The sequence below is a fragment of the Pongo abelii genome, chromosome 12 (genome assembly GCF_028885655.2).
Source record: "Pongo abelii isolate AG06213 chromosome 12, NHGRI_mPonAbe1-v2.0_pri, whole genome shotgun sequence".
Classification (NCBI taxonomy): domain Eukaryota; kingdom Metazoa; phylum Chordata; class Mammalia; order Primates; family Hominidae; genus Pongo; species Pongo abelii.
In genome coordinates this window covers 104375030-104399267 of record NC_071997.2, presented here as the reverse complement: position 1 = coordinate 104399267, position 24238 = coordinate 104375030, and the positions used below count along the sequence as shown (strand labels likewise).

General features: G+C 52.0%; 1 protein-coding gene across 2 annotated transcripts; it reads left to right on the top strand.

Moving 5' to 3' along the window:
- Positions 1 to 358: 358 nt before the first annotated feature.
- On the top strand, positions 359 to 23711 carry FOSL2 (FOS like 2, AP-1 transcription factor subunit). Of its 2 annotated transcripts, none has more exons than XM_024242320.3 (4): positions 359 to 1316; positions 11433 to 11684; positions 16022 to 16129; positions 19194 to 23711. In XM_024242320.3, the coding sequence occupies exons 1-4, from the start codon at positions 1212 to 1214 to the stop codon at positions 19710 to 19712; spliced, it is 984 nt and encodes a 327-aa protein (XP_024098088.1). In that variant the 5' UTR covers positions 359 to 1211; the 3' UTR covers positions 19713 to 23711. The 2 variants fall into 2 exon arrangements, with proteins under 2 accessions (XP_024098088.1, XP_054403665.1); XM_054547690.2 differs by lacking the exon at positions 359 to 1316 and adding an exon at positions 2433 to 3265.
- The last annotated feature ends 527 nt before the right edge of the window (positions 23712 to 24238 follow it).

The window sequence follows — 24238 nt, the reverse complement described above, 5'->3', positions numbered from 1 at the left end:
AATGACCATCTTTGGCAACGTGCGCCAATGGAACAGACCAAGGGCGCTGGGCCCGGGGGGTGAGCGGGGGACTGGGAAGGGCCGGGGCTGCCTCGGCGCCCCCGAACTGTGCGTGCCGCCCGCTCCCACCCGGGCCACCGCCTGGCTTCCTCGCGCGGGGTGCGCGGTTGGCGTCAGCGCGGCCGGGAGCCGAGGCTGGGAGGGGAGAGCTGCGCCCGCCTCCTCCCCTCCCGCGCCTCTTCCTCCTCCGCGGCCTCCTCCCCCCGCCTCCTCGTGCGCTCCTCCCTGCAAGGTGGAGTCTGGGGTTGACGTGAGTGAATCCACATGGTACAGGGCTGGAGAATAAAGAGTGTGAGTTGAACTCGTGCCATTGTAGTGACTCATCTCGGGCAGAGCTCTAGGGCTCCGAGCGAACCAGCGAGCGAGCGAACGAGCGGCGCTCGGCGGGGACAGAAAGAGGGAGAGGCGCGGTCGGGCGAGGCGGGCCCGTCCGGGAGTGGGCGCCGGGGAAGGGGTGCAGGTCTGGGCGCCGGAGCGGGGAGCGGGGCCGCGTCCCTCTCAGCGCCAGCTCTACTTGAGCCCCACGAGCCGCTGTCCCCCTGGCGCGCTCGGGGCCGCGGGACGGGCGCACGCCGCCTTCTCCTAGTCAAGTATCCGAGCCGCCCTGAAACTCCCGCGGCGAGTCGGCCACGGGAAGTTTATTCTCTGGCTCCTTTTCTAAAAGGAAGAAACAGAAGTTTCTCCCAGCGGACAGCTTTTCTTTCCGCCTTTTTGGCCCTGTCTGAAATCGGGGGTCCCCGGGGCTGGCAGGCCAGGCTCACTGGGCTCCTAGTCTTTTTTAATTTCCAATTTTTGATTGGGCCGTGGGTCCCCGCTGAGCTCCGGCTGCGCGCGGGGGCGGGAGGGCGCGCGCAGGGGAGGGACCGAGAGCCGCGCCGACTTTTTAGAGGGAGGGATCGGGTGGACAACTGGTCCCGCGGCGCTCGCAGAGCCGGAAAGAAGTGCTGTAAGAGACGCTAGGGGGACGCTGTTCCTGAGGTGTCGCCGCCTCCCTGTCCTCGCCCGCCGCGGTGGGGGAGAAACCCAGGAGCGAAGCCCAGAGCCCGCGGCGCGGCCGGCGGACAAACGAGCGCGCAGCAGCCGGTGCGCGGCCGCGGCGAGGGCGGGGGAAGAAAAACACCCTGTTTCCTCTCCGGCCCCCACCGCGGATCATGTACCAGGATTATCCCGGGAACTTTGACACCTCGTCCCGGGGCAGCAGCGGCTCTCCTGCGCACGCCGAGTCCTACTCCAGCGGCGGCGGCGGCGGCCAGCAGGTAGGTGCGGGCCCCGGTGCACCTGGCGGCGCGGGCGGACCCCTGCCCTCCTCTCGCCGCCACTGCCTCTTTTGCTTTCTTTTCGTTTTCTTGGCGAGAAAATACCTACGGGCCACCGTTGTAAGTTCTGGATTTTCGTCCTTCCCTTCCCCCTCACCCTCTTTTAAACTAGGGGATTGGGGAGTGGGCTTGAAGAGACAACGTGCCCTTTTCCTCTCACATTATATTTTACCCAGATAAACTCCTGGAATTGTAGGCCCCCTACCAGGAGCCTGTTACCTCCTTCCAAGAACTACTCCCCCTCCCCGGTGTCCGCCCCCCCCCCCCCCACCCCCGCCCCGGGTCTTCTCTCTGGGTGGTGGACAGACAAAATCTTTGCACCCACTGGCACCTCTCGACATCCTGGGACCCTATTCCTTCAGGAAAGCCCTCTCTCTCTCCTCCCCGTTCTCCATCAGTCTTAGCTCCTTTCTGAAAGGGGTTGGGGACCCAGAAACATGGTTGGACTCCTTCAAGTAATCTGGAGCGAGGGCGAGGGCTGCCGCTCTGGGAATCAGGTGCGAAGGCCAGGAAGCAAGAAGCCAGCCTTGGTTGGCCCATGCCGCCTGTGTGCCCCCTGCCTGCCTGCCCGCCCGCCCCCCCGCCGACCCGTCTTCTGTAAGGGTCAGGGACAGGAGGCTGCACTGCCCCCCAGGAACGAAGGAGCACCTTGAGGGTCTGGGGGTACCTGGAGCAAGGAGACCGGCAGAGAGAAGAGGGGGTCGGGTGGGGGAAGAGACATCACGCAGGCCCCTGGGTGGTTCTGGAAGCAGAAAACAACTTGTTTCTAAAGCAGCCGGACTGGTTTGCACTGGAGGGATTGTGCGTGTGATCTCTGTGTTTATAAATACCAGGAAGGTGCTGTTGGCGGGGGGTGCTGATGGCGTGCCTGCCCTCTGCTGCAGCTCCCCCACCCGCTCTGTCTCGAGAGAGAGCTGGGTTAACGCAGGCCCAATACAACATGAAGCCCACCGTGGTCAGCATCTGTGGAGTCTAGCACAGCTGGCTGCGGCAAGGGATGCTCCATAAGGCGGTGGCCTTGGCCTCTAGAAGGGGCTGGGGTGGGCTTCCAGGGAGGGGGGGACTCAGCTGGAAAGAATTTTGGAACGTGGCTCTCTTTTGGATCTGATAGGGGGTCCCTTGTTCCAAAGTGATTCCCTATACCTGGTGAGTCCCCAAAATGGCTTTTCTGTCTTCCCTCTGCCTCCCATGGTGCTCCTGTAAGCGCCCACAGTAGAGACAGCCAAGTCTGTTCATTGAGGGTACAGTCAATGCACCCTTCGTAGTGAGCACCAAGGTGATGAGTTTGAAATCCGAAAAGTTGTTGATTATGTTTGCTTCCCAGCCCCGCTAGTGGTTTGTATTGAATGTAAACATCATGAGGGAATAGGTTGAAGTCTGTACCCACTCCCTCCCTCTCCCGTTCAACAAACCCCAAACGCCTGTCTGTCTCCTCCTCCCTGAAATCAGGAAGGGATCTTTTGATTTCTTCTCTGTTCTTTTCCCTAATGTGTCTTTGGCAGTGATCGCTGGAGTATTACAATCTCACTGCCTGGTTTAGCATAGACCCTGGGGCCTGGAGGGAAGTCAGACCGGACATCAGTGCCCCAACTGAATAATCTGTGTCACTAGGGCTTTGAGCCCAGGATGTGAGCGGAGGCAATTCCCGGTTTTGGAAGAAAATCAGACAGGAAACCAGTGCTAGGAAGAAGGAAGAGAATTCAGTCCAGCAGAGTGTAATAGGGCCTCATTACCGAAGCAAAAAGCAGCTGTTGGCTAATTCCTAGCATGCTGTAACACATGAGGATTTTGCAATTAGCAATAACCAGTGCACGGGGTTCTCGCATAGACGCCTGCCCATTCGGCCCCGCAGTGTGTGAGGCGCCTTTCAAACCGGAGGGATTGGCAAGGTAATGCCACTTGAGACAAGTTTCTTGGCCTGTCCGCTCCTTGGTGTGGTGGTGGTTGGGTGGGAGACGAGGAGGAACGGGGTGGATTTTTCTGTCATTGCTCCAACTGTGAACAAAATTGTTCTGTGGTCCTAAGGTCTGACCTCAGAGGCTTTTGTTCCTTCACAAGTCTGTGCTATGACCTTGCCCGATCTTGGGCTCAAGGTAACTTTACTACATACCAGATAAAACCTGTAATCATTTTATTTCTCTCAGCTTCCTGTACTGGAAGACTTTCCTGGCAGTTAGTGGATGGGCCTTTCTCTTTTATGGCATCTCAGTGGACCGATCCATATGAGACAGTTCTCTGGTTTTTCTTTGGGGAAGTGAATTTTATTTTTTTCAGGTCTCTCTTTTGGGGGTCCAATATTCCTGATCAGTTTGTTGCCAGTTCTTCAACCCAGAGCTTTCCCGTCCCCTCTAGCTTCATGAAGCTGGATCTTAACACATGGCCATGAGCTCCAGTGACTTTGGGGGTGGGGGGAGCAGACTAGTCTTTGTTACAGCCTCTGTTCTTATATATGGCAGGAACTTGAGGCATGAAAAATATTTCCTGTTCCAGTTATAGTTTTAATCTCAAAGGTTGGTCATTGGTGATTTTGTTTTGTCAGTAACCGTTGCACACACCTCCCCTTCTTGGATTTTTCCTTTTGCTGTTTTTTCTCTCCTAACTTTCCTAGGAAAACATCTCCCAGATATATGCCCTGCCTGGCTGCTTGACTATTACGGTTTCAGGGCCTGAGCATTACGCAATCCAGCCAGTTACACAAACATAGGTCATTTCATAACTTGTTTTCATCAGCTGGGCCCCCTTTTAATGAAAAAACAAAACAAAAACAAGACCTAGAACTTTTCCAAGGCTGCTATTTGTTTCTCAGATAACTTGTGAAAATAAATCAAGGGCAGTATTTCCTTTTTGGAGTTAAGGAATACCAGACTAGCACTCTTCTTCCTCAACCACCCCTTCCCAAGATACACACACACACACACACACACACACACACACACACACACACAGACACACACACAAAATTCCCCAGAGTGAACTTTCGCCAACTGTACCAGACTGGGACATTCCTCACATCAAAGAACTTTTACCAGAAATGACTGTGATTCCCAAGCTAGCCTCAATCATACCTCTCTAGTGCCCTCTACGGGAAATTTTTAGGAAAACTATCTTGGGAATGTATTTTTCCAGTCCCAGAGAGTGTTAAATTGGTGAGTTTGGAATTCTTAGGATGCTTTTTCTTTTTAATGAGGGACAAATAAATGCCACATATTTAACCGTGGTTAACTAGGAACTGCTTGACTTTGAGCTTCTTTTTTGTTTTGTTCTAAATAAAACCTGGTTAAAAAAAGAGTGCTTTTTCGTTGTACACAAGTACCCTAGAACTTAAAGTATAATAAAAAAAAATTTAAAAAAAGGAGTGCTTTTTTCTTTTCCTATTTTGATGTCTGTCTATTCATTAGGTTGCCTTCACAGTTTGTTCAAATTCCCAAGGCATGTTTTCCTATGTGCTTATATTAGGAGGGGGCTTGTTCGGTTGGTGGGAATGTGGGAGGCATAGATTAAGGGTCTGGGTGCTTTTTTTTTCCCCTTGATCTTACAGATGTTGTAGATTAGGATCAAACAAAATGTTATCCCAGGAATTTGTCTGTTCCGCTGATTCTTGATGGTGGAAGTCAGCTTCACTTTTTCATCAAAGGGAATGGGGTGAAATAGCAGTCATGTATTGTCTGAATGGCATTTGAATTTTCCTATCCAAAACGCTGTGTGCATTTCCACTGCCTGTTTCTGCTTCTGCCTGTCTTATTATTCAAGGTGAGGGTAAAATTGGGAGACTTGTTTTTTTCTTCTCTGTCTTAATACAAACACAGCAGAACTTATTCATCCTTATCACTGTCATCCCCTTCCTTGTTTTTTCCTTGAGGAGACTAAATGCTTATCTGAATGCTGCGGCTATGCTTAGACTCAGTAAGGTTTTGCAGTACCCCCTCTTTTGCAGTTGCTTTCAGTGTATTCTTTTGAAAATCCTCCCTGCTAACAAATCTTTGTCCTTTGAAGGGTGAATTTGGAAATTACCAAAAGCCTCTTTGGAGCCGAGTCTGACATACAAATCTGGATGATCAGGCTGAGGCCAGAGTAGGGTGTGACCCCGTGTCCTGCAGGCCTCTGGAGTCTACCTGGGAGAGCACGCCCACGACAAAGGACACCAAAGCAGGCACCTTTGCCGTCAATAACTTGGATTTTTTTTCTCATTTGTTAGATAGGAATAAAGATACTGGTTGTGAGAATTAAGGAGACGAACGTTCTGTTCTATTTGTTGAAACAAAGAAAAAAATAGCATCATTACTTTGTGGATATGTCTCATCTATGTTGTATGTGGTGTCTTTTGGTGGCCACAGTATTTCAAAATGACAGCAGCTGCCCTGATTGAGGCAAATATATCTGTTCCAAACCCCATCTGGTAATTCTATCCCATCTCCGCTCCCTGGGCCAGAGAGGGAAGGTATAAGATTTCTCCCGGCCCACCTGGTCTCTCGGCCCTGTCCCGTGGCAGTGAGACTTTCCTAGGCTCACCTTCCTGTGGCTTTAAGGGAGGTTGAGAGGACATGTCATTCCCATGGAGTACAGAGCCGCCGGGGAGCTGTGGGGGTTCCAAAGGGGCCCACAGAATAGTGGAGTGAATTCCCCAGTGCTTTGGAGTGGCGCTTCTGGCCAAAAGGGCCCTGGCAGGGAAGCAGCTGGGGAACCTGGACGAGGGCTAAGGCCTTCTCTTTCTGTTTCTTTCCTTCCCTGCTTCTCTTCCCCCTGGCAGGCAGCCAGGTGGAGGAGGATAGAGTAACTCTTTCAAGGGAACCCAGGAAAGCGTGGAGGCTGAAGGGAGGCGAGTCACCTAAGAGAGCGTTTATAAACTGTAACCTGTAACGCTTTGGGAAATCACAACTTACTAGCAACAGTTTCCATTGTGACATAGTGGTATTTCTTCAGAGAGGAATGAAAGGTCAGAGGTCAAAGTGATGTTCAACGCAGAACCTGTGAAGACTGGTTAAATTCCTTATGGAAGGCTTTGGGGAACATCCCAGGTTCAGTAAAAATACAGAGCATTTGCATTAAACTGGACCTCAGTGGGGATGTGATGGGAAGTATGAGACAGATTGTGCCCTTATCCTTTCCTTTTCTCGGGAGCCAATCTTCTAGGATGTTGGAATCGTCCATTTTCCATCCTGGGAATCTAAAGAAAGGGTTCTTAAAGGGAAAGAACCCAGTCCTTTCCTAGATACACTCAATCATACCTGCTTGCCTGGCAAGGCAGGTTACAGAGTCCACAGGGGGCTTCATGGCTTGAATGCTTGATAACCCAGACAAAAATCTATCTGATGGAGAATTGCCTGGCCAAGGGGCTGGGCCAAGAACCCCAACCCTGACTTCCATCTCACATACCAGTTCTGCCCACTCACGAGTCTCTGGGATAAGCCCTCGGCCCCATCCGGGCCTGTAGGGGCCCAAACCCTAGTTCCAATACCTGTCAGCAAAAAGCCATGGGTTCATAGCTGAAGCCAAGGCTCCAGTATAGAGTCTCAGGAGGCAGTTTTCACAAATCAGCAACTGTTGTGGGGGGAACTTCTCTGACCTGCTGAGGTTTGGTGGCCCTAGAGAGTCCGAGTTTTTGGCTGTCTTTCTCGTTGGCAGTGGAAGGAGCACACGCATCCCCGTGGCACCCTCGCAACAGGGTAGAGCAGGGTGATGGGAGTTTCCATGCCCAAAGACCACAAGGCTTGTAAGGGTTTGAACATCGGCTCAGGGTCTGGAGGTTCAAGCTGATGAGTGAGAGCCCATCTCCTCGGCTACCTGGGTTGGAGGAACATCTCAGTTCTGACTTTTTGCTTCTTATTTCCTCTGTATTCGTTTCCCTCCAACCTGAGCATGGGAGATGAGAATGAACCTCTGGGACAGGGGTTGGCAAACCATGGCTTGAGTATTTTTCTAAATAAAATTCAGTGGCACAGTCTTGCCTATTTGTTTACATGTTATCTAGGGCTGCTTTCACACTGCAGTGGCAAAACTGAGTTGCAGCCAAGACCGTATAGCCCACCAAGCCTAAAATATTTGCTGTCTGACCCTTCACAGCAAAAGTTTGCTAAACTCTGCTCTAGGAGGTGGATGGGGACCACTATATCCTTTTATAGGCATTCTTGCCCACCCCGCAGTTGACAGGGTGACACAGTGAAATATTTGGAGGCTTTGCCAGGCTGGAATGCTACACAGGCATCCAGCATCTTCAAAGTGTCCTCGAGGAGGACATGTTGGCTACAGAGCCCCAGGCAGCCGAGTGAGGTTTTGGGTTACCTCTCCCGATCCCATCACTCCCAGCACACTCCTGGCACTGCAGCAGGTCTGAAACTGCCCTGTAGCCCCCCAGCTGAGCAGCTCTATCTTGGTTTGTGTTTAGTGTTAACTCGTCCATAGAGAACCACGATTTATCTCCAGTGTGACATTTGGCTGGTTCTCGGGTCTATTGGCATAGAAGAATGCTAGGCTAGCTTCTGGGACCACAAACTCCTAACTTCACCTCTTCTCTCCTACCCCAGTGTCTGAATAACACGTTTCTGAATAACACGTTTCTGAATAACATGTTGGGAGTTGAGACAAGACCCATCTGCCAGATCTAATTGAAACTTTTGTGTGTCTCCCAGAGAAGCTCCTCTTGGAGACAAAAGCCTTCTTTATCAGAGCCCCGGGCCCCTCTGGGGATGGGACATTGTTTTCCTTGCAGTTTAAAGCCAGTGTATTATCCAGATGGCTTTGCCTCCTGTCTGAAACAAGGTGTACATGCGTTTCAGAGGCAGTCATTACCTCCTGGCTGGTTTTTATTGCTGTCTTGTTTTGTCTAGACCAAGCCATTGCTGCGAGGAATCTGCCTGATGTATACCGGGAGCACACACCACGGACCTGCCCTCCAGAGCGGGTGGACTGGAGGGCCTCAGAGGGGCTAATAGGCATCCACTTATTCTGAAGGGGTCTTTGTCCCTCAGCTTTGCTTCAGATTTTCTGCTGGGTTCCCCAAGCCTAAAACGGGAGCACTTTAATTTGTTGGAATTGAGGAGTGACTTTCTTAGGTGCTTTCCTAAAAGGAAAGCTGACAGCTTCCCCATGGAGGAGGGGGTCATATCAAACCATTGTGCTGAATGCCTCAGGTGCATTTCAAACCCAGAACCTGGCTTGGGGAAAGAAATGGAATTTAAAAGTTGGGTGCTTCCCAGGAGTGGGAAGCTGGCACTTCTCCCCGGAGCCTCCTGTGCAGAGTACACAGGCACATCTAATGATGATGGTGGTGGTGATGGTGACCTTCCATTGGTTTGGAGCAATGTTTCTCAACCCTGGCTGCACAACACAATCTCCTTGGGAGTTTAAAAAAAAAAAAAAAAAAGCTTATCAGAGCCCTGCCCCAAACCAATTATTTTAGAGGTCTAATGGCGAGGCTCTGACATTAGTGTGTTTTTTACAAGCTCCTTGGAATATTCTAATGTGTAGCCAGGGTTGAGAACCACTGGCGTGCTTTTGTAGCCTGTGATTACAAGTAGCTACTCATTTAATCCTCATGACAGTGCAGTGAGTTTGATGAGTATTCCCCTTTACATCCATGGAATTGAGTCTTTGAGCCCAGGGCAAGGCACTCAGTGGCTAAGCCAGGCCTCAACCCCATGCCTCCTGACCCCGAGTGCAGTGCTGACTCCCCGCCCCTCCCATCCAGCAGCTCAGGAAAAAAATAGCTGTCTGGGACTTGGTGCTTCTACACACACTCAGCCATGCCTGCTGTTCTCACGACTCTGCCTACTCACAGCCCAGCCCCAATTGGCCATTTTTCCTCCTTGAAGATCATTTCCCACTTGGATGCTTTCCTGTTCACTGCACTCTTCCCTCCTTCACATGCACACACCTGCTGCCTTTCAGTCAGCACCTGATAAAAAGCCCACTTTTCTTTGCCTTCAGAAATGCAACTCGGAATCTATCACCCTGGGCAGCTCTCTTCACGGGATCCCAGAATCCATTGTACTGGGTAACTTTTCTCTAGAATCCTGGAACCCATTGCTCTAGGCAGCTGTCCTCTCGAATCCCATAATGCATTGTACTGGGTAACTTTCCTCCAGAATCCCAGAACCCATTGCTCTAGGCAGCTCTCCTCCCGAATCCCAGAATGCATTGCACTGGGTAACTTTCCTCCAGAATCCTAGAACCAATTGCTTTAGGCAGCTCTCCTCCCAAACCCCAGAATCCATTGCACTGGGTAACTTTCCTCCAGAATCCCAGTATCCATTGTGCTGGGCAGCTCTCTTCACTGAAGCCCTTGGCCTGGGCCCCCGAGGTGGTCTGGGAGTGACACAGCCGTTCTACCGTACAGACTGGGGTCAGGCAGATAGCAGGGAATTGAGCAAGAAGGGGTCCCCAGCTCTGTCAGCTGTAGTGAGGTACTCTATGCGTTATTTACACAGCAGGAACCCTGATGTTGTGACAAGGCAAAGACAATGGTGGTGCCAGCTTCCATTGCTGCGAATGCTTCTATCCTAGTTGGTCTGATTGGACTAGCATAGGGAGGGTTCTACAGCATCCATGCTAATGATAGTGGGGTTCCATTCGGGGCCAGACAGACCTGTGGGACCTTCTCGGTGAGAGGGGAGGTCTATAGGGGATGACCTGACACTCTGTCTGAGGGCAGTAGGGGTGGATAACCAGCACTTAGGGCTGGATTTTGAGGAATAAAGAAGCAATGGCAAAGGAGCTTGTATACCACTGTGTTCAGGGGCTCTGGCCTCTTTGTCAGGCTGGACTGGGTTTGAATCCTGACTGCTGCTTATTAGCAATGTGGCCTTGGATAAGTTACTTAATCTCACTAAGCCTAAATTTCTGTCCCTAAAATGGAGCTAATGGTCATTCTTCACTCAGAGGGAGAATTAGTGAGATAATCTAGGTAAGACATGGTGTCTGACATTTAGTAAGTGCCCAGGAAGTGTTAGCTATTGTCATCATCTCACCCAGTTTTTAAGTGGGGAAGAAACTACTTGGAGAAGCTTTATGTGGACACAGGAGTCATCTGAAGATGAAGGTTCACCTGGGTTCCATTAGGGGGACTTGCCTCTGAAAAGCTGGAAGTAGGGGGCTTTTCTCTCCTCCCTGCTTCTTCCAGTTTCCAGTAGCTGCCTTGGAGAAAGGTCAAGACCAGCTGCTAGGGAGCACAGCCCATTTTAGTTTCTATACTCTGTCATCATCTTATATTTTAAATAGAATGCTTCCTGCAGCATGTTCCAGAGAGCTCTGCAATGTGGTCTGGGCATAAATTAAGAAGCGGGGAGAAAACTGCACTAGCAGCACCAGAGTTTCCCACAGAAACATCTGTGAACATAGATCAATGCCTATGTAGCTGGGTAGAGAGACACACTCAGCCAATCTGCCCCAAGCAAGTTGCTGATGATGGGAAGGGAGGAGGGACAAGGACAGCAAGGGATGTCTGGCTGCAAATGCCACTACTTGTTAGTCTCATGGGTTAGAGGACATCTTTTCATGGACCTGGCTGTGCCCTGATGGAGTCATAGCTCTGTCCTGAACCTCTTTGGAAAGTGACAAAGGCAGACACAGTATGCTCCCTTGGTGATCTTTGTTGGTCCAAAGCTACTGGTGTGCAAATCCCTTCAAGGTGTCCTGAGCCGGTACCCTGACAAACAGTTGGCAGGCAACTCAGAGGCTTAAGAGACCCAGGTGCCACATCCTGCAGATGTGTATCCTGGAGAGCTGCCAAGAGGGCCTACCGAGTGTGAGTGCTGGGGACCACGTCTGTCTTGGAAGTCATTTGGAATATGACAGTATCCTCACTGAGCCACCTGGGGATGGAGTTCTCAGGACCCCAGTCAGGGAGCAGATCCGACGTGAAGCCCCAGTCATAGTTAAGATTCCCCCCTTGATTCTTGGATGCACAGGACTTGTCCAGGCCCACCTGGGGTCCTGACATTGCCCTCCAAACACTGACCCTGCTCTGTGCTGGTTTTTGCCTCAGCTCTGTTTAATTATTATTAAGTATCCTGTTCAGCTTAGTATTTATTGGCTCATTTGTATTTTTTTTCCTCATTTCAGAAATTCCGGGTAGATATGCCTGGCTCAGGCAGTGCCTTCATCCCCACCATCAACGCCATCACGACCAGCCAGGACCTGCAGTGGATGGTGCAGCCCACAGTGATCACCTCCATGTCCAACCCGTACCCTCGCTCGCACCCCTACAGCCCCCTGCCGGGCCTGGCCTCTGTCCCTGGACACATGGCCCTCCCAAGACCCGGTGTGATCAAGACCATTGGCACCACCGTGGGCCGCAGGAGGAGAGATGAGCAGGTACAGCTCAGACCAGTGGGAAGGAGCCACGTCAGTGGCTTTCAGAGCCCCAGAAACACAGAACGTTTTTCTGTAGACTGGTAGGGTTAATGTTCTGAGAGCAGGGGAGACAAGGGAACTAGGGGTTGAAGAGCACGTCATCCCCCTCACTGGAGAGCCAAGACTCAGGCTGGCTCTGTCATCTCGCCACAAAATGGAGATCATGGTCCCTGCAAGCCAGGACTTGGCTACAGATGGGAAGGACCATTACGACCTGCCCACAGCAGGATCCTTCTCTGATCCTTGGCAAAAGGGCCATGGGACAAGCAGCCAATGAACCCTGGCTGTGAGCTTTTTAGGATTATCCCTTAGCTGTCTCCCACGGTCTAGTGCAGGCCAGGCACCCAGCAGACCTACGGGGTCAAGCTTTGGGTTGGTACTACCCACGACTTCCCATTCCTCCTCAGTCTTCTAGGCCTCCAACTCGGAGCAGGAGCCCATTTCAGGGGCCTGGAATGCATGTTCCAGCGGTGCAGTAACTCTGGGGCCTTAGGAGTCTGTTCAGCGGCATGAACAGACAGGAGGATGAGGCAGGGGAGGCCAGACATCAGCCCTTTTCTCTTCAAGGAGCTCAGCTTTGAGAAAGAATTAACTTGGCTGGGGAGGGAGGCCAGAAAATGGGGAAGGGGGGCTCTGCTATTTAGGCAGCACCTACCTAGTACTCAAGAGGCTCATTGCCTGGATCAGCAGTGAGCCAGGGCAGTGCCAAGTCCCCTGGTCTTGGAAAGGGAAATCAGAATCATGCATAATTCCAGAAAGAATGGGATAAAGCCTCAGAGTGCCCCATCTCTCCCCCATGTCAGATGATACAAGCAAGGGCCAGACATAATCTGTGTGTGGCCACTCGGCCAGTGAGTGGGGAAGTCTGGGCTAGATCCCAGTTCCCTGGACCCCCTATGCAGTGTTCTTTCCCCAAGGCTATGCCACCCTGAGCCCAGGGAAGGGAAAAATACTTTAGCAGTGGAATCCCTTTTTCAAATGAATTGTTATCCTGGAAAACTATTCCAGTGACAGCCTTGGAACCCTTCCTCATTTCAACCACTGTCCATCTTCACTCTGTGATCCCCAGGGCCACAATGTTCCAATATACGGACCTTTCAAACAGGTCAGGGTAGATCCAGACCTCAGGATACTTGGAATTACAGGGATCACCACACCAAGAAACTGGAAGTTTTCTCGGGAGCTCTGCTCCTCCGAGGACAAAGCTGGGTCTTGTATCCACTACTTGCTGGTTTGTTCTGTTAATGGCGGAACCACGGTGCAGAACCACTTGGGGAGGTGTGTCTGCTAGACACTGTAATGGATTCGCAGCTGCATGTTGGGCCTCTGCTGCTGGAGCAAGCGGCCAGTATCCTCCTCACAGTTGTTTTCTATAATTGCAGTTGTAAATATTGCAGTGGCCATGCTTATAATGACCTTTATAAATATGCTTCCTTCACGGAATCCAAGGTGCAAAGCCTTATACTCATTGATGAGCTGGACTCTTCTGGGATATAAGTGATCCTGAGTAAGAGCCAGGCTTGCCAGGGACTCTTTGGGGCTAGCAGGACCACAAAGCCCGAGGATGTGCTGAATGCTCTTCATTCTCTCTGTTTTTTTTTTTTTTTTTTTTTTTTTGAGATGGAGTCCTGCTCTGTCGCCCAGGCTAGAGTGCAGTGGCACGATCTCGGCTCGCTGCAACCTCCTCCGCCTCCCCAGTTCGAGCAATTCTCCTGCCTCAGCCTCCTGAGTAGCTGGGATTACAGGCACGCACCACCATGCCTGGCTAATTTTTTTTGTACTTTTAGTAGAGATGGGATTTTGCTATGTTGGCCAGGCTGGTCTCGAACTCCTGACCTCAGGTGATCCGCCCGCCTCAGCTTCTCAAAGTGTTGGGATTACAGGCGTGAGCCACCGTGCCCGGCCACGCTCTCCATTCTCTTCTGGGCCTACCTCACACCAAATTTAGAAGTTTATATCCAGAAGGGACTTTGGAGACCATCTTTTCTCATTTTCCCTTTGTACCCATTTTATAGACAAGGAGACAGAGACCCAGAAAGGCGAAGGGCCCTGTTAGGGTCTCACAGTGAATTAGTAGCAGAGCCAACACTGGAACCCGCTTCTCCTGACCTTTAGCCCTGTGGTTTTCCCACCACACCACCTAGGCGTGCCTCATACAATCTGTCTGGAGAGTTTCCTTCCTTTTTTGAGAGGGAGGGAGAGAACAAGGAGCATTTTATCCCACGTTAGTTGGGAATTCACACATCTCCCAGCAGCTTTGAGGAAGCCTGGGCAGTGGCAGCCTAGAACTTTGGCTGTTCAGGTTCCCAGCCCTCAGGGCTTTGCTCTGAAGCTTACTCCGGCCGTTCTCAGCCTCCCCGAGCCTCCCTGCTAGGGAGGAGCCTGCCTCTGGAGCCGGCCTGGTGCCTCATAGGCCTCCTCTGGAGCCCGCCTGGGAGGTTCCCTCTGTGCCCTGTGGCAGCGACTCTGAGGAGGTGGGGAGTGGAGGGTGTGTGTGGCTTGTGGGTGGGTACATGGTGCTGCTGACACACTCAAGCTGGAACCATGTTGATCTCACCGCCCCTGAACACTTCCTATGTCGACAGCTCCCACAAGTTGCCCCACACCTCACCAGTCAGGGGAGAGACTTCTAGGTCAGTCAGGAGGCCAAAAGTTGTCCAGAAGCAGCCAAGGGGGAAGGAGGGCTTGAAGTGGGTCAAGGCCAGCCTCCTTCTTTTCTGCCCCTCATTAGCAAGGGATCTAGGGGGCTTCCTGGGCCTTAAGAGGAGCCCTGGTGGCCCTTTCAGTGGTGAGCCCTAAACCCAGGCCTGCAGCAGGGCCATAAGGCTTTCTTGGCAATTCTGCCAGGCTCAAGACAAGACAGGTTTAGGAGCAGCAAGTATTCAGGGCTTTGGTCAAATGGCCTCATGACCTCAGCCGGGCTGTGGCCTTCCTTCTGTGTGACAGGCATGGGATTGTCCTCTCTGGTGCTGTGATGATTGTCCTCTCTTTGCTGTTCAAAACATCACAGCAACAGACCTCAAGGGCTAAAGGGAGCACTGTGGGACTCTGACTTGGACCCAACCAGGACAGTGGCTCTTTCCTTCATGGGGTGACCTGAAGTCCAGGCAGTATCCCTCCTTGGGGTAGCTTCTCCCTGCTCCTCCAAAAGTAGCTTTGATTTTGCCCCCAGGTGTCCTGTGAGAGCTGACCCAGGTCTTACTCCCCTTGAGATCTTCTAAGCTCCTAGTGTAGCACCGGGCACTTAGTAGGTGTGCAGTCAATGTTTGATAACTGAATGGGTGGTCTTTCCCTTTGCGTTGCTTTCTGCTTTGGCCCACAGCCATCTCCTTGTGTCATCTCTGCCTGAGAGAGGCATTGGGGTCACAGCTCTGCAGGGCTCTGTGGAACCAGAGCATTTGCCCTGCTCAGTAGAGCAGAGTTCATGCTCTCTGGTGTGAGTGACAAGTTCCTAACTGTCTCACTGGAAGAAGCTAGATCCTACGCTCTTTGCAGGGGAATCTTCCTTTGTTTGGTTCGCAGATAAATCCCAAGCCCCTAGAACTGCATCTTGCACATGGAACCAGGTACTCACTTGTTGAGTGGGCAGCAGGATTTTACCTGCCGGGGGCTCCTCTTCCTTTTGCTTGTCCTGTCCAACTTAGCACTGTACCAGGCATGTGGGGGAGTACCTGGGGTTGAACCGTGAGCAGCTGGCACCCTGGGATTGGCAGAGGAAATTGGGAGTGGAGTGGCACTCTTGGCCCGCCCATCAGCAAGATAACATTCCCCCCTGGGTGGTTCTTACCTATGTGGGGACTCCAGGCCCAGCTACTTAACAAAATGGGGATAATGAGGCTTGCAGAGCAGGCAGAGTGATGGGAGGAATAATTAGCCAGGGTTTGGAAGAAGCTGCTTAAGTGGGTGGGGCCACGCCTGGCTGGCAGGAGGGGACTCTTGGAGAAGCATCCCCAGCTCCTTCTCTCTGGCCTGGGCACTGAATCAGGGCTGATGTGACAGGTGCTGCCATCATGCCTGGGCCGGTGAATCTCTGACCCATTGCTGTCCTGTTTAAACATGGACTTTAAACTTGGACATCACCTTCCGGGGCAGATTCAGCTCAAAGAGCCCTCCCAGGCAGCCAGACATCAGGGATCCACATGTTCTGGGGCCTCTGAGTCCAGCCATGCTCCTCTCGCCCTTTCTCCTCCTTTCTCCATTTCCAGAAGGGCTTCTTGCGTTACTTAAAATACAGTTTTTCAAAAATGCTGTGAACCATTGTCTCTGTTCTAATCATGATCCTTGGCTTTGGCCTCTAGCTGTCTCCTGAAGAGGAGGAGAAGCGTCGCATCCGGCGGGAGAGGAACAAGCTGGCTGCAGCCAAGTGCCGGAACCGACGCCGGGAGCTGACAGAGAAGCTGCAGGCGGTGAGGAACTCTGCGTAGGGTGGGAGCACCTCTGGGTGGGCTGGAGTGAGAGCCCCAGGGGTCCTGATCCTCTCTCCCACAGCTGTCTCCTTACCCACAAGTGCCCTACAGATGAGTCAGTGGAGATAGAGCTTTCCTTCCTTTGGACACATGGGTCAGCATTGTGTTGATTGAAAAAAGAGAGAGGGAGGTGGCGTTTAGCACCAGCCAGGGCCCAGAGGGAAGAAATGAACAACCTTCTGTGGGGGTGCTAGCCACGTTTTTTACACAGCACCTGAGTGTTCTCTGCTCACAGAACTGTGGGGGCTCCTGGGTGAGGGATGGTGGAGGGTGGGAGCCAGGGCAGGTCCAGACCTGCCCCATCCAGGGCTGCTTCCCAAGGTTCCAGCCACTCCCATGCCTGCAGCCATCAGGAGTGGCCCAGCCTGGCCTAAGCACTCTGGGTTGGGCCAGGGAGAGGTCTTGATGGAGATGGGTCACGTGGCAGCCGGGTTGTATTTTCTTGGGGTTTTCTCATTTCCTTTATGGGCAGGCGGGTTCCCCACCTCTATCATGAACTCAGAGCTGTGGCCATGGTACCGCATGCTGCTCTTGTGAGTCACTCTCCCGTGCCGCCTAATTGCCCAGACCTGGGGACCCACAGCCCTGCCCTTCCCTCTGTTAAGCTTGACCTGACCAACGTCACGTAACTCCCTTCAGAGCCTAGCCCTGCAGGAAGGGCCGTGTGCTGTATGGAGGAAGCCCCGAGCCAGGGTTGACTCTCCCAGTGGAATGCTTTCAGAGTGAGGAGATGAGAGAGACTCTGTCAGTGGTCCTCACAGTGACTGCCCAGGATGGGGCTTTAGAAAACATCCCCTCACTTTTTTTTTGTTCTTATAATTTTTTTGAGATAGAGTTTCGCTCTTGTCGCCCAGGCTGGAGTGCAGTGGCACGATCTCAGCTCACTGCAACCTCTGCCTCTTGGGTTCAAGCGATTCTCCTGCCTCAGCCTCCCAACTAGTGGGGATTACAGGTGCCTGCCACCATGCCCGGCTAATTTTTGCATTTTTAGTAGAGACAGGGTTTCAACATGTTGGCCAGGCTGGTCTCGAACTCCTGACCTTGGGTGATCTGCCTGCCTTGGCCTCCCAGAGTGCTGGGATTACTGGCGTGAGCCACCGCGTCCGGCCCATCCTCTCACTTGAGTTAATGTTCCCAGGTACCATCTACCCGCTTAGGCTTGTCTTTCTCTGTCCTGCAGCCCTCACTCTGGGGTGTTGAATGAATTGAATTGCGTGAATTCTGTGATGCCTGTAGTAATGTCCCTCGGAGGTGTTAGAGCCGGGGAGGATGAGTGGGAATTCTTCATTCCCAGGTGAGGCAGATCCACAATCCACTTCCTCAGCGGGCCATCCCACCACTAACCTTTCTCTGATTGGCACTTCAAGGAGCTGTGCCCCATGTGGCGCTCCTCACCACCCTCCCCAGAATAGCCCTGCCCCCTGAGGCTCCTCTACTTTCCTCCCCTCCTCCCAGAGGCCTCACACCCACCTCCCCCGCCTCCCCCGCCCTCTGACCCAGCCACCCAGGCCCCTGAGCCACATCCTCCACAGGAAGCCTCTCAGAAGCTCATGACGTTCGTCAGACCCTTGAGACAGACGGAAACTGTTTTTCACTCCGGAATATGCTGTACTCTGCTGAACGAAGCCCTTGCCCGTATGTCCTCACTGATGAACAGGAATCCATGTTAGGGAAAACGTGAGGAGGAGGCTGGTGACACACACCTCTTCCCCTCCCACAACGGCCCCTCCACGTGCACTTGCTCGCTTCTGCTTCTCTGCCTGGGGATGAAAGAAGGGGGCTGAGGTCTTCGCGGGGTGACCCTGGCATCCTCACAGACCCTCTCAGGCTGTCACATTACTTCTGTGTCAAGCATGGTGGCTGAACCAAATGTTCTCTGAGGGTTCTGGGAGTCCTGAAATATGTGCTTAAGAAATTGGAGCAAAAGGCCAGGTGCTGTGGCTCATGCCTGTAATCCCAGCACTTTGGGAGGCCGAGGTGGGTGGATCACCTGAGGTCAGAAGTTCGAGACCAGCCTGGCCGATGTGGTGAAACCCCATCTCTACGAAAAATTACAGAATTAGCTGGGTGTGGTGGCAGGTGCCTGTAGTCCCAGCTACTCGGGAGGCTGAGACAGGAGAATAGCTTGAACCCGGGAGGCAGAGGCTGCAGTGAGCCAAGATCATGCCACTGCACTCCAGCCTGGGTAAGACAGAGCGAGACTCCATCTCAAAAAAAAAAAAAAAAAAGAAAAGAAAAAAAAAGAAATTGGAGCAAAAAAAGGGAGGAGGAGAGGCTGTGATAATCCCACAGGGATTTGCTGAGCACTTCTGAGAAGCCAGGCACTGTTCTAGGTGCTAGGGATACAGGAGTGTGCATGACAAAGTCTCCACTCTCTAGCAGCCTAGGGCTTAGCATTTATCCATCCACAGGTGGGCTGGCATGGGGTTGGGGAGTAAGAGAAGGAGAAAGGTGGGTAGAGCTGTGTTCCGTGACCCCTTCTCCATGCAGATCTCTGCAGTACTCATCCCTCAGGGGTACCGAGGGGGCAGTCCTGGCACCAAGGCCATAGAACATAGACTCTGGAGTCAGATACATTGGGAATCAAATCTGGGCTACCCCACCTGCTAGCTCGGTGACTTTGGAAAATTAACAGAACCCCTCTGAACCTCAGTTTCCTCATCTGCAAAATGGGATGATGATAACATCTGCTTCCAAAAACTCCTGGAAGATTGAATGAGATCATCTCTGAAGTGCTTAACACAGTGCCCTGCACAAAGTAGGTGCTAGGTTATGGCAGCTGCAGTTGCTGTCTTACCCCGTCTCCAAGCTGACTTTCCTTCTTTGGAAATGAAAGGAATCTTGAGCCTCCAGGTGACTGAGAGACTCAGACCAGCGGGGTCTGTGGTTAGGTGTGTGAGCCTCTCCTCTCACAGTGTCTGAGGACATTACTGGTTTTCTCTTTCCTGCCTAGATTGATCCCTGGCAGGTTGCTGTCCCTCACATCCCTCTCTTTCCATGGCAGGAGACAGAGGAGCTGGAGGAGGAGAAGTCAGGCCTGCAGAAGGAGATTGCTGAGCTGCAGAAGGAGAAGGAGAAGCTGGAGTTCATGTTGGTGGCTCACGGCCCAGTGTGCAAGATTAGCCCCGAGGAGCGCCGATCGCCCCCAGCCCCTGGGCTACAGCCCATGCGCAGTGGGGGTGGCGCGGTGGGCGCTGTAGTGGTGAAACAGGAGCCCCTGGAAGAGGACAGCCCCTCGTCCTCGTCGGCGGGGCTGGACAAGGCCCAGCGCTCTGTCATCAAGCCCATCAGCATTGCTGGGGGCTTCTATGGCGAGGAGCCCCTGCACACCCCCATCGTGGTGACCTCCACACCTGCTGTCACTCCGGGCACCTCGAACCTCGTCTTCACCTATCCTAGCGTCCTGGAGCAGGAGTCACCCGCATCTCCCTCCGAGTCCTGCTCCAAGGCTCACCGCAGAAGCAGTAGCAGCGGGGACCAGTCATCAGACTCCTTGAACTCCCCGACTCTGCTGGCTCTGTAACCCAGCGCACCTTCCTCCCCAGCTCTGGAGGGGGTCCTCCTCGCTCCCCCTTCCCAGGGACCAGCACCTTCAAGCGCTCCAGGGCCGTGAGGGCAAGAGGGGGACCTGCCAGGGAGCTTCCTGGCTCTGGGGGACCCAGGTGGGACTTGGCAGTGAGTATTGGAAGACTTGGGTTGATCTCTTGGAAGCCATGGGACCTCCTCCCTCATTCATCTTGCAAGCAAATCCCATTTCTTGAAAAGCCTTGGAGAACTCGGTTTGGTAGACTTGGACATCTCTCTGGCTTCTGAAGAGCCTGAAGCTGGCCTGGACCATCCCTGTCCCTTTGTTACCATACTGTCTCTGGAGTGATGGTGTCCCTCCCTGCCCCACCACGCATGCTCAGTGCCTTTTGGTTTCACCTTCCCTCGACTTGCCCCTTCCCTCCCCCAGCGTCAGTTTCACTCCCTCTTGGTTTTTATCAAATTTGCCATGACATTTCATCTGGGTGGTCTGAATATTAAAGCTCTTCATTTCTGGAGATGGGGCAGCAGGTGACTCTTCTGCAGGGGCTGACTTGTCCAGAAGGGGACAAAGTGCAATACAGAGCCTTCCCTACCCTGACGCCTCCCAGTCATCATCTCCAGAACTCCCAGCGGGGCTCCCTGAGCTCTCAAGGAGATGCTGCCATCACTGGGAGGCTCAGAGGACCCTTCCTGCCCACCTTCGGAGACGGCTTCTGGAGGAGCGGCTTGGCCAGAAGACAGGGTGTGAGTGAGACAGTGGGGCACAGGTTGGGTTTGCCAAACGCCCAATTACCAGGCCAGGAATCATGCCAACAAAGCCACACGGGTGTCCTAGCCAGCTTCCCTTCACCTGGTGTCTTGAGTAGGGCGTCTCCTGTAATTACTGCCTTGCCATTCTGCCCCTGGACCCTTCTCTCCAGACCAGGGAGGCGTCCCTCCCTAGGAGCCACACATTATACTCCAAGTCCCTGCCGGGCTCCGCCTTTCCCCCACCCTGGCTCTCAGGGTGACACCACCCACAGAGATTTAATGAGCATGGGCCTGGACCTTCCCCAGATTGCTGCCAGGCAGCCCCTCCCCAAGCCTCAAAGAAGCATTTGCCGAGGATGGAGAGGCAGGGGAGGGAGGCGGGAGGCCGTCACTAGAGTGGCGTCTGCAGCAGCTGCTGCCCCAGCACCTGCTCAGCCTGTCCTGGCTGCTCACCTCCCCGCAGGGCGCCGGGCCTTTCCTGCCCTCTGTGGTCATCTGCCACCTGCTGGATCAAGTGCTTTCTCTTTTACACTCCCCTGTCCCCACCCCAGTGCGCTCTTCTGGCCCGGGCAGCAAGCAAGCTGTGAGCAGCTGGCCTGAGTTGTCGCTGTGGCTTGTGGCTCATGCGCCATTCCTGGTTGTCTGTTGAATCTTTCTGGCTGCTGGAATTGGAGATAGGATGTTTTGCTTCCCACTGCAGGAGAGCTGCCCCCTTTCACGGGGTTGGGGAAGGGTCCCCCTGACCTCCAGCAGGAGCACAGCTCAGCAGGGTCCCTGCTGCCTACCCCTCTGAGCCTTTTCTCCCCCGGGTATGGCTCCTGCCGAGGTTCTTGTCCAGCAGGGCCTTGACAGGAATCCAGGGAGTAGCTCCTGGCCAGAACCAGCCTCTGCGGGGCTTGTGCTCTGAAAAGACTCTGCTGCTGGGGATTCAGCTCTAGAGGTCACGGTATCCTCGTTTGAAAGATCAATTAAGATCCCCCGTGGAGAAAGCAGTGACACATTCACACAGCTGTTCTCTCGCATGTTATTTCATGAACATGACCGCTTTCGTGCACTAGACACACAGAGTGGAACAGCCGTAGCTTAAAGTACATGGGCCAGTGGGACTGGAAGGGACATGTACAAGTGATGCAGAAAGGAGAGTTTCAAAGAGAAAGGATTTTGTTTAAAATACTTTAAAAATGTTATGTCCTGCATCCGTTGGCTGTGATGCCACCCTCCCGGCTTCCCAGGGGCTCTGGGAGGGACCCTTCTAAGAAGATTGGGCAGTTGGGTTTCTGGCTTGAGATGAATCCAAGCAGCAGAATGAGCCAGGAGTAGCAGGAGATGGGCAGAGAAAACTGGGGTGCACTCAGCTCTCACAGGGGTAATCATCTCAAGTGGTATTTGTAGCCAAGTGGGAGCTATTTTCTTTTTTGTGCATATAGGTATTTCTTAAATGAAGCTGCTTTCTTGTCTTTTATTTCTGAAAGCCCCCTTATACCCCACTTTGTGCAGCAAAGATCCCCGTGCATGTCACAGCCTGATTTGTGGCCAGGCTGGACAAATTCCTGAGGCACAACTTGGCTTCAGTTCAGATTTCAAGCTGTGTTGGTGTTGGGACCAGCAGAAGGCAAACGTTCAGCCAACACACAGGACTGTAAGAGGACTCTGAGCTACGTTCCCTGTGAAGACCCCCAGGCTTTGTCATAGGAGGTTGTTCAGCTTCCCCGAAGTCAGAGGTGATTTGATTTGGGGAAGACTGAATATTCACACCTAAGTCGTGAGCGTATCCTGAGTTTTACTTCCTTATGGCTTGCCCTCCAAGTTCTCTCTCTCATACACACACACACCCTTGCTCCAGAATCACCAGACACCTCCATGGCTCCAGCTATGGGAACAGCTGCATTGGGGCTGCCTTTGTGTTTGGCTTAGGAACTTCTGTGCTTCTCATGGCTCCACTTGCAAGGCAGCTCGGAGGTGTGGACTCTGATTGGGCTGCAGGCAGCTCTGGGACGGCACAGGGCAGGCACTGTGATCAGCTCGTGTAAAACACACCGTCTTCTTGGCCTCCTGGGCAGCCTTTCTGCGAATAGTCCTCTCCCTGGCCAGTTGAATGAGGAAGCTGCTGGCACAGGAAGGAGAGGAGATACCGGCTAAGGCTTAGGAAATTGCTGGAGCCGGCTCCAAGCAGAGAATTCACTGGGGAGGTTTTCAGAGTCAAACATCATTCTGCCTGTGTTGGGGGCCAGGTGTGTCACACAAGCATCTCAAAGTCAAAAGCCATCTGGGGCTGCTGCTTCTCTTTCTCAGGCTTTGGGGAAAGGAATCTCCCTCTGCTCTCACTTGATTCCAAGTGTGGTTGAATTGTCTGGAGCACTGGGACTTTTTTTCTCTTTTTCTTGATGGACCAACAGTGCAAATGCAATCTCGCCATTTAACTTTCAGGTCGATTTCCTTTCCTGATCGGACATCTTTGTGCCCCCTTTAGGAAGGAAAAGAATACACCTACTATGTGCCAGGCACTGTGTTAGGCGCTTTTATATAGATCCTCGTTAGGATGAGACTAAGGGATGAGGACATCTCTTTATAAAAGGCCCCTAAGTAATGGATAAGCAGAAACACTTAGAGGTGAGAAGGTCTGTCGTCAAGATCCAAGGTAAGATTGCCTTCAGTCTGATGTTTGTTCTCAAGGACTTATCCCCTACAATATTCTCCCACTCCATACTTCTCCTTCTACCCCACCATGTGCTCCTGTGCACTCCTCAGATGGTCAGAGGGGTAACCCAAGTCCTTAGAGAATTTGGGGACCAATAGGATATGTGATGTGTGAACTTTCTTTAAAAAACTTAAGGGGTCTTTGCTACCTTCTGCTTGTTGAGTTGTTTTGGCATTCATCTTAAAAGCCAGCATCTCACTATTTATTGACAGGTTGGGCTGTGTGTGTGCGCATGTGTGTATACATTTCCAGGCGTGCCTGTGTCCTGTAGCTTTTTAAAAGGAAACCCAGTCATCCCACTATGAATCTGGCATCTTCTTATGCTTCTAGTGTTTTGGCCATACATCAACCAAGGGGTTTAATTTATCCAATGCTTGACGACATGTTCAGGAGGGGCTGGATCAAATTTTGAGAGAGTTATGGGAAAGGGAAGGGGAGAAGAAATTGACATTTATTTTATTATTTATTTTAAATGTTTACATCTTCTTTATGTTGTATCAAGCCTGAATAGAAACTGATAGCATTAAAATACTCCGTTCCTCTCTCTCTTCTCGCTTCCTTTTTTTTTTTTTTTTTTAAATTTGGGATAACGCATTTTTGTTTCTAAAGTGGTTTGTGATTTGTGCTGTATAAACTGTATAAAAAGGTTCTGTTTTTAAAGGTGGATTTTCATTCCTCTGGGGACAGTGGTCGCCAAGACATCTACATTGTAAGAGAACGCAGTGGAAGATCCTGTCCTGATTCTCAAAAATTATTTTCTCTGTATGATTAAAAGTTTATTCCATTTATTTTAGTTTGTGTTTACTTGATTTTGAGGAAGAAAATATTTGACTTTGTATAAAGAGTAGGGTATCAGGGTGTTTTTTCTGCCGTGGGAGATGTGTATATATATAGTATTTTGGTGTATAGTAGAAAATAAGCTTTGTGCATCTGTATTTGAGATATGTTAATGACGTGGAGTAAAGTCAGCTGTAAGACTCTGGAGGCAAACAAGTTGTATATGGTTCATATGGCTCTATGGGGAATTTAATTACCTTTCTGGGCACTTTTTTTTTTTTTTTTTTTAAAGTACT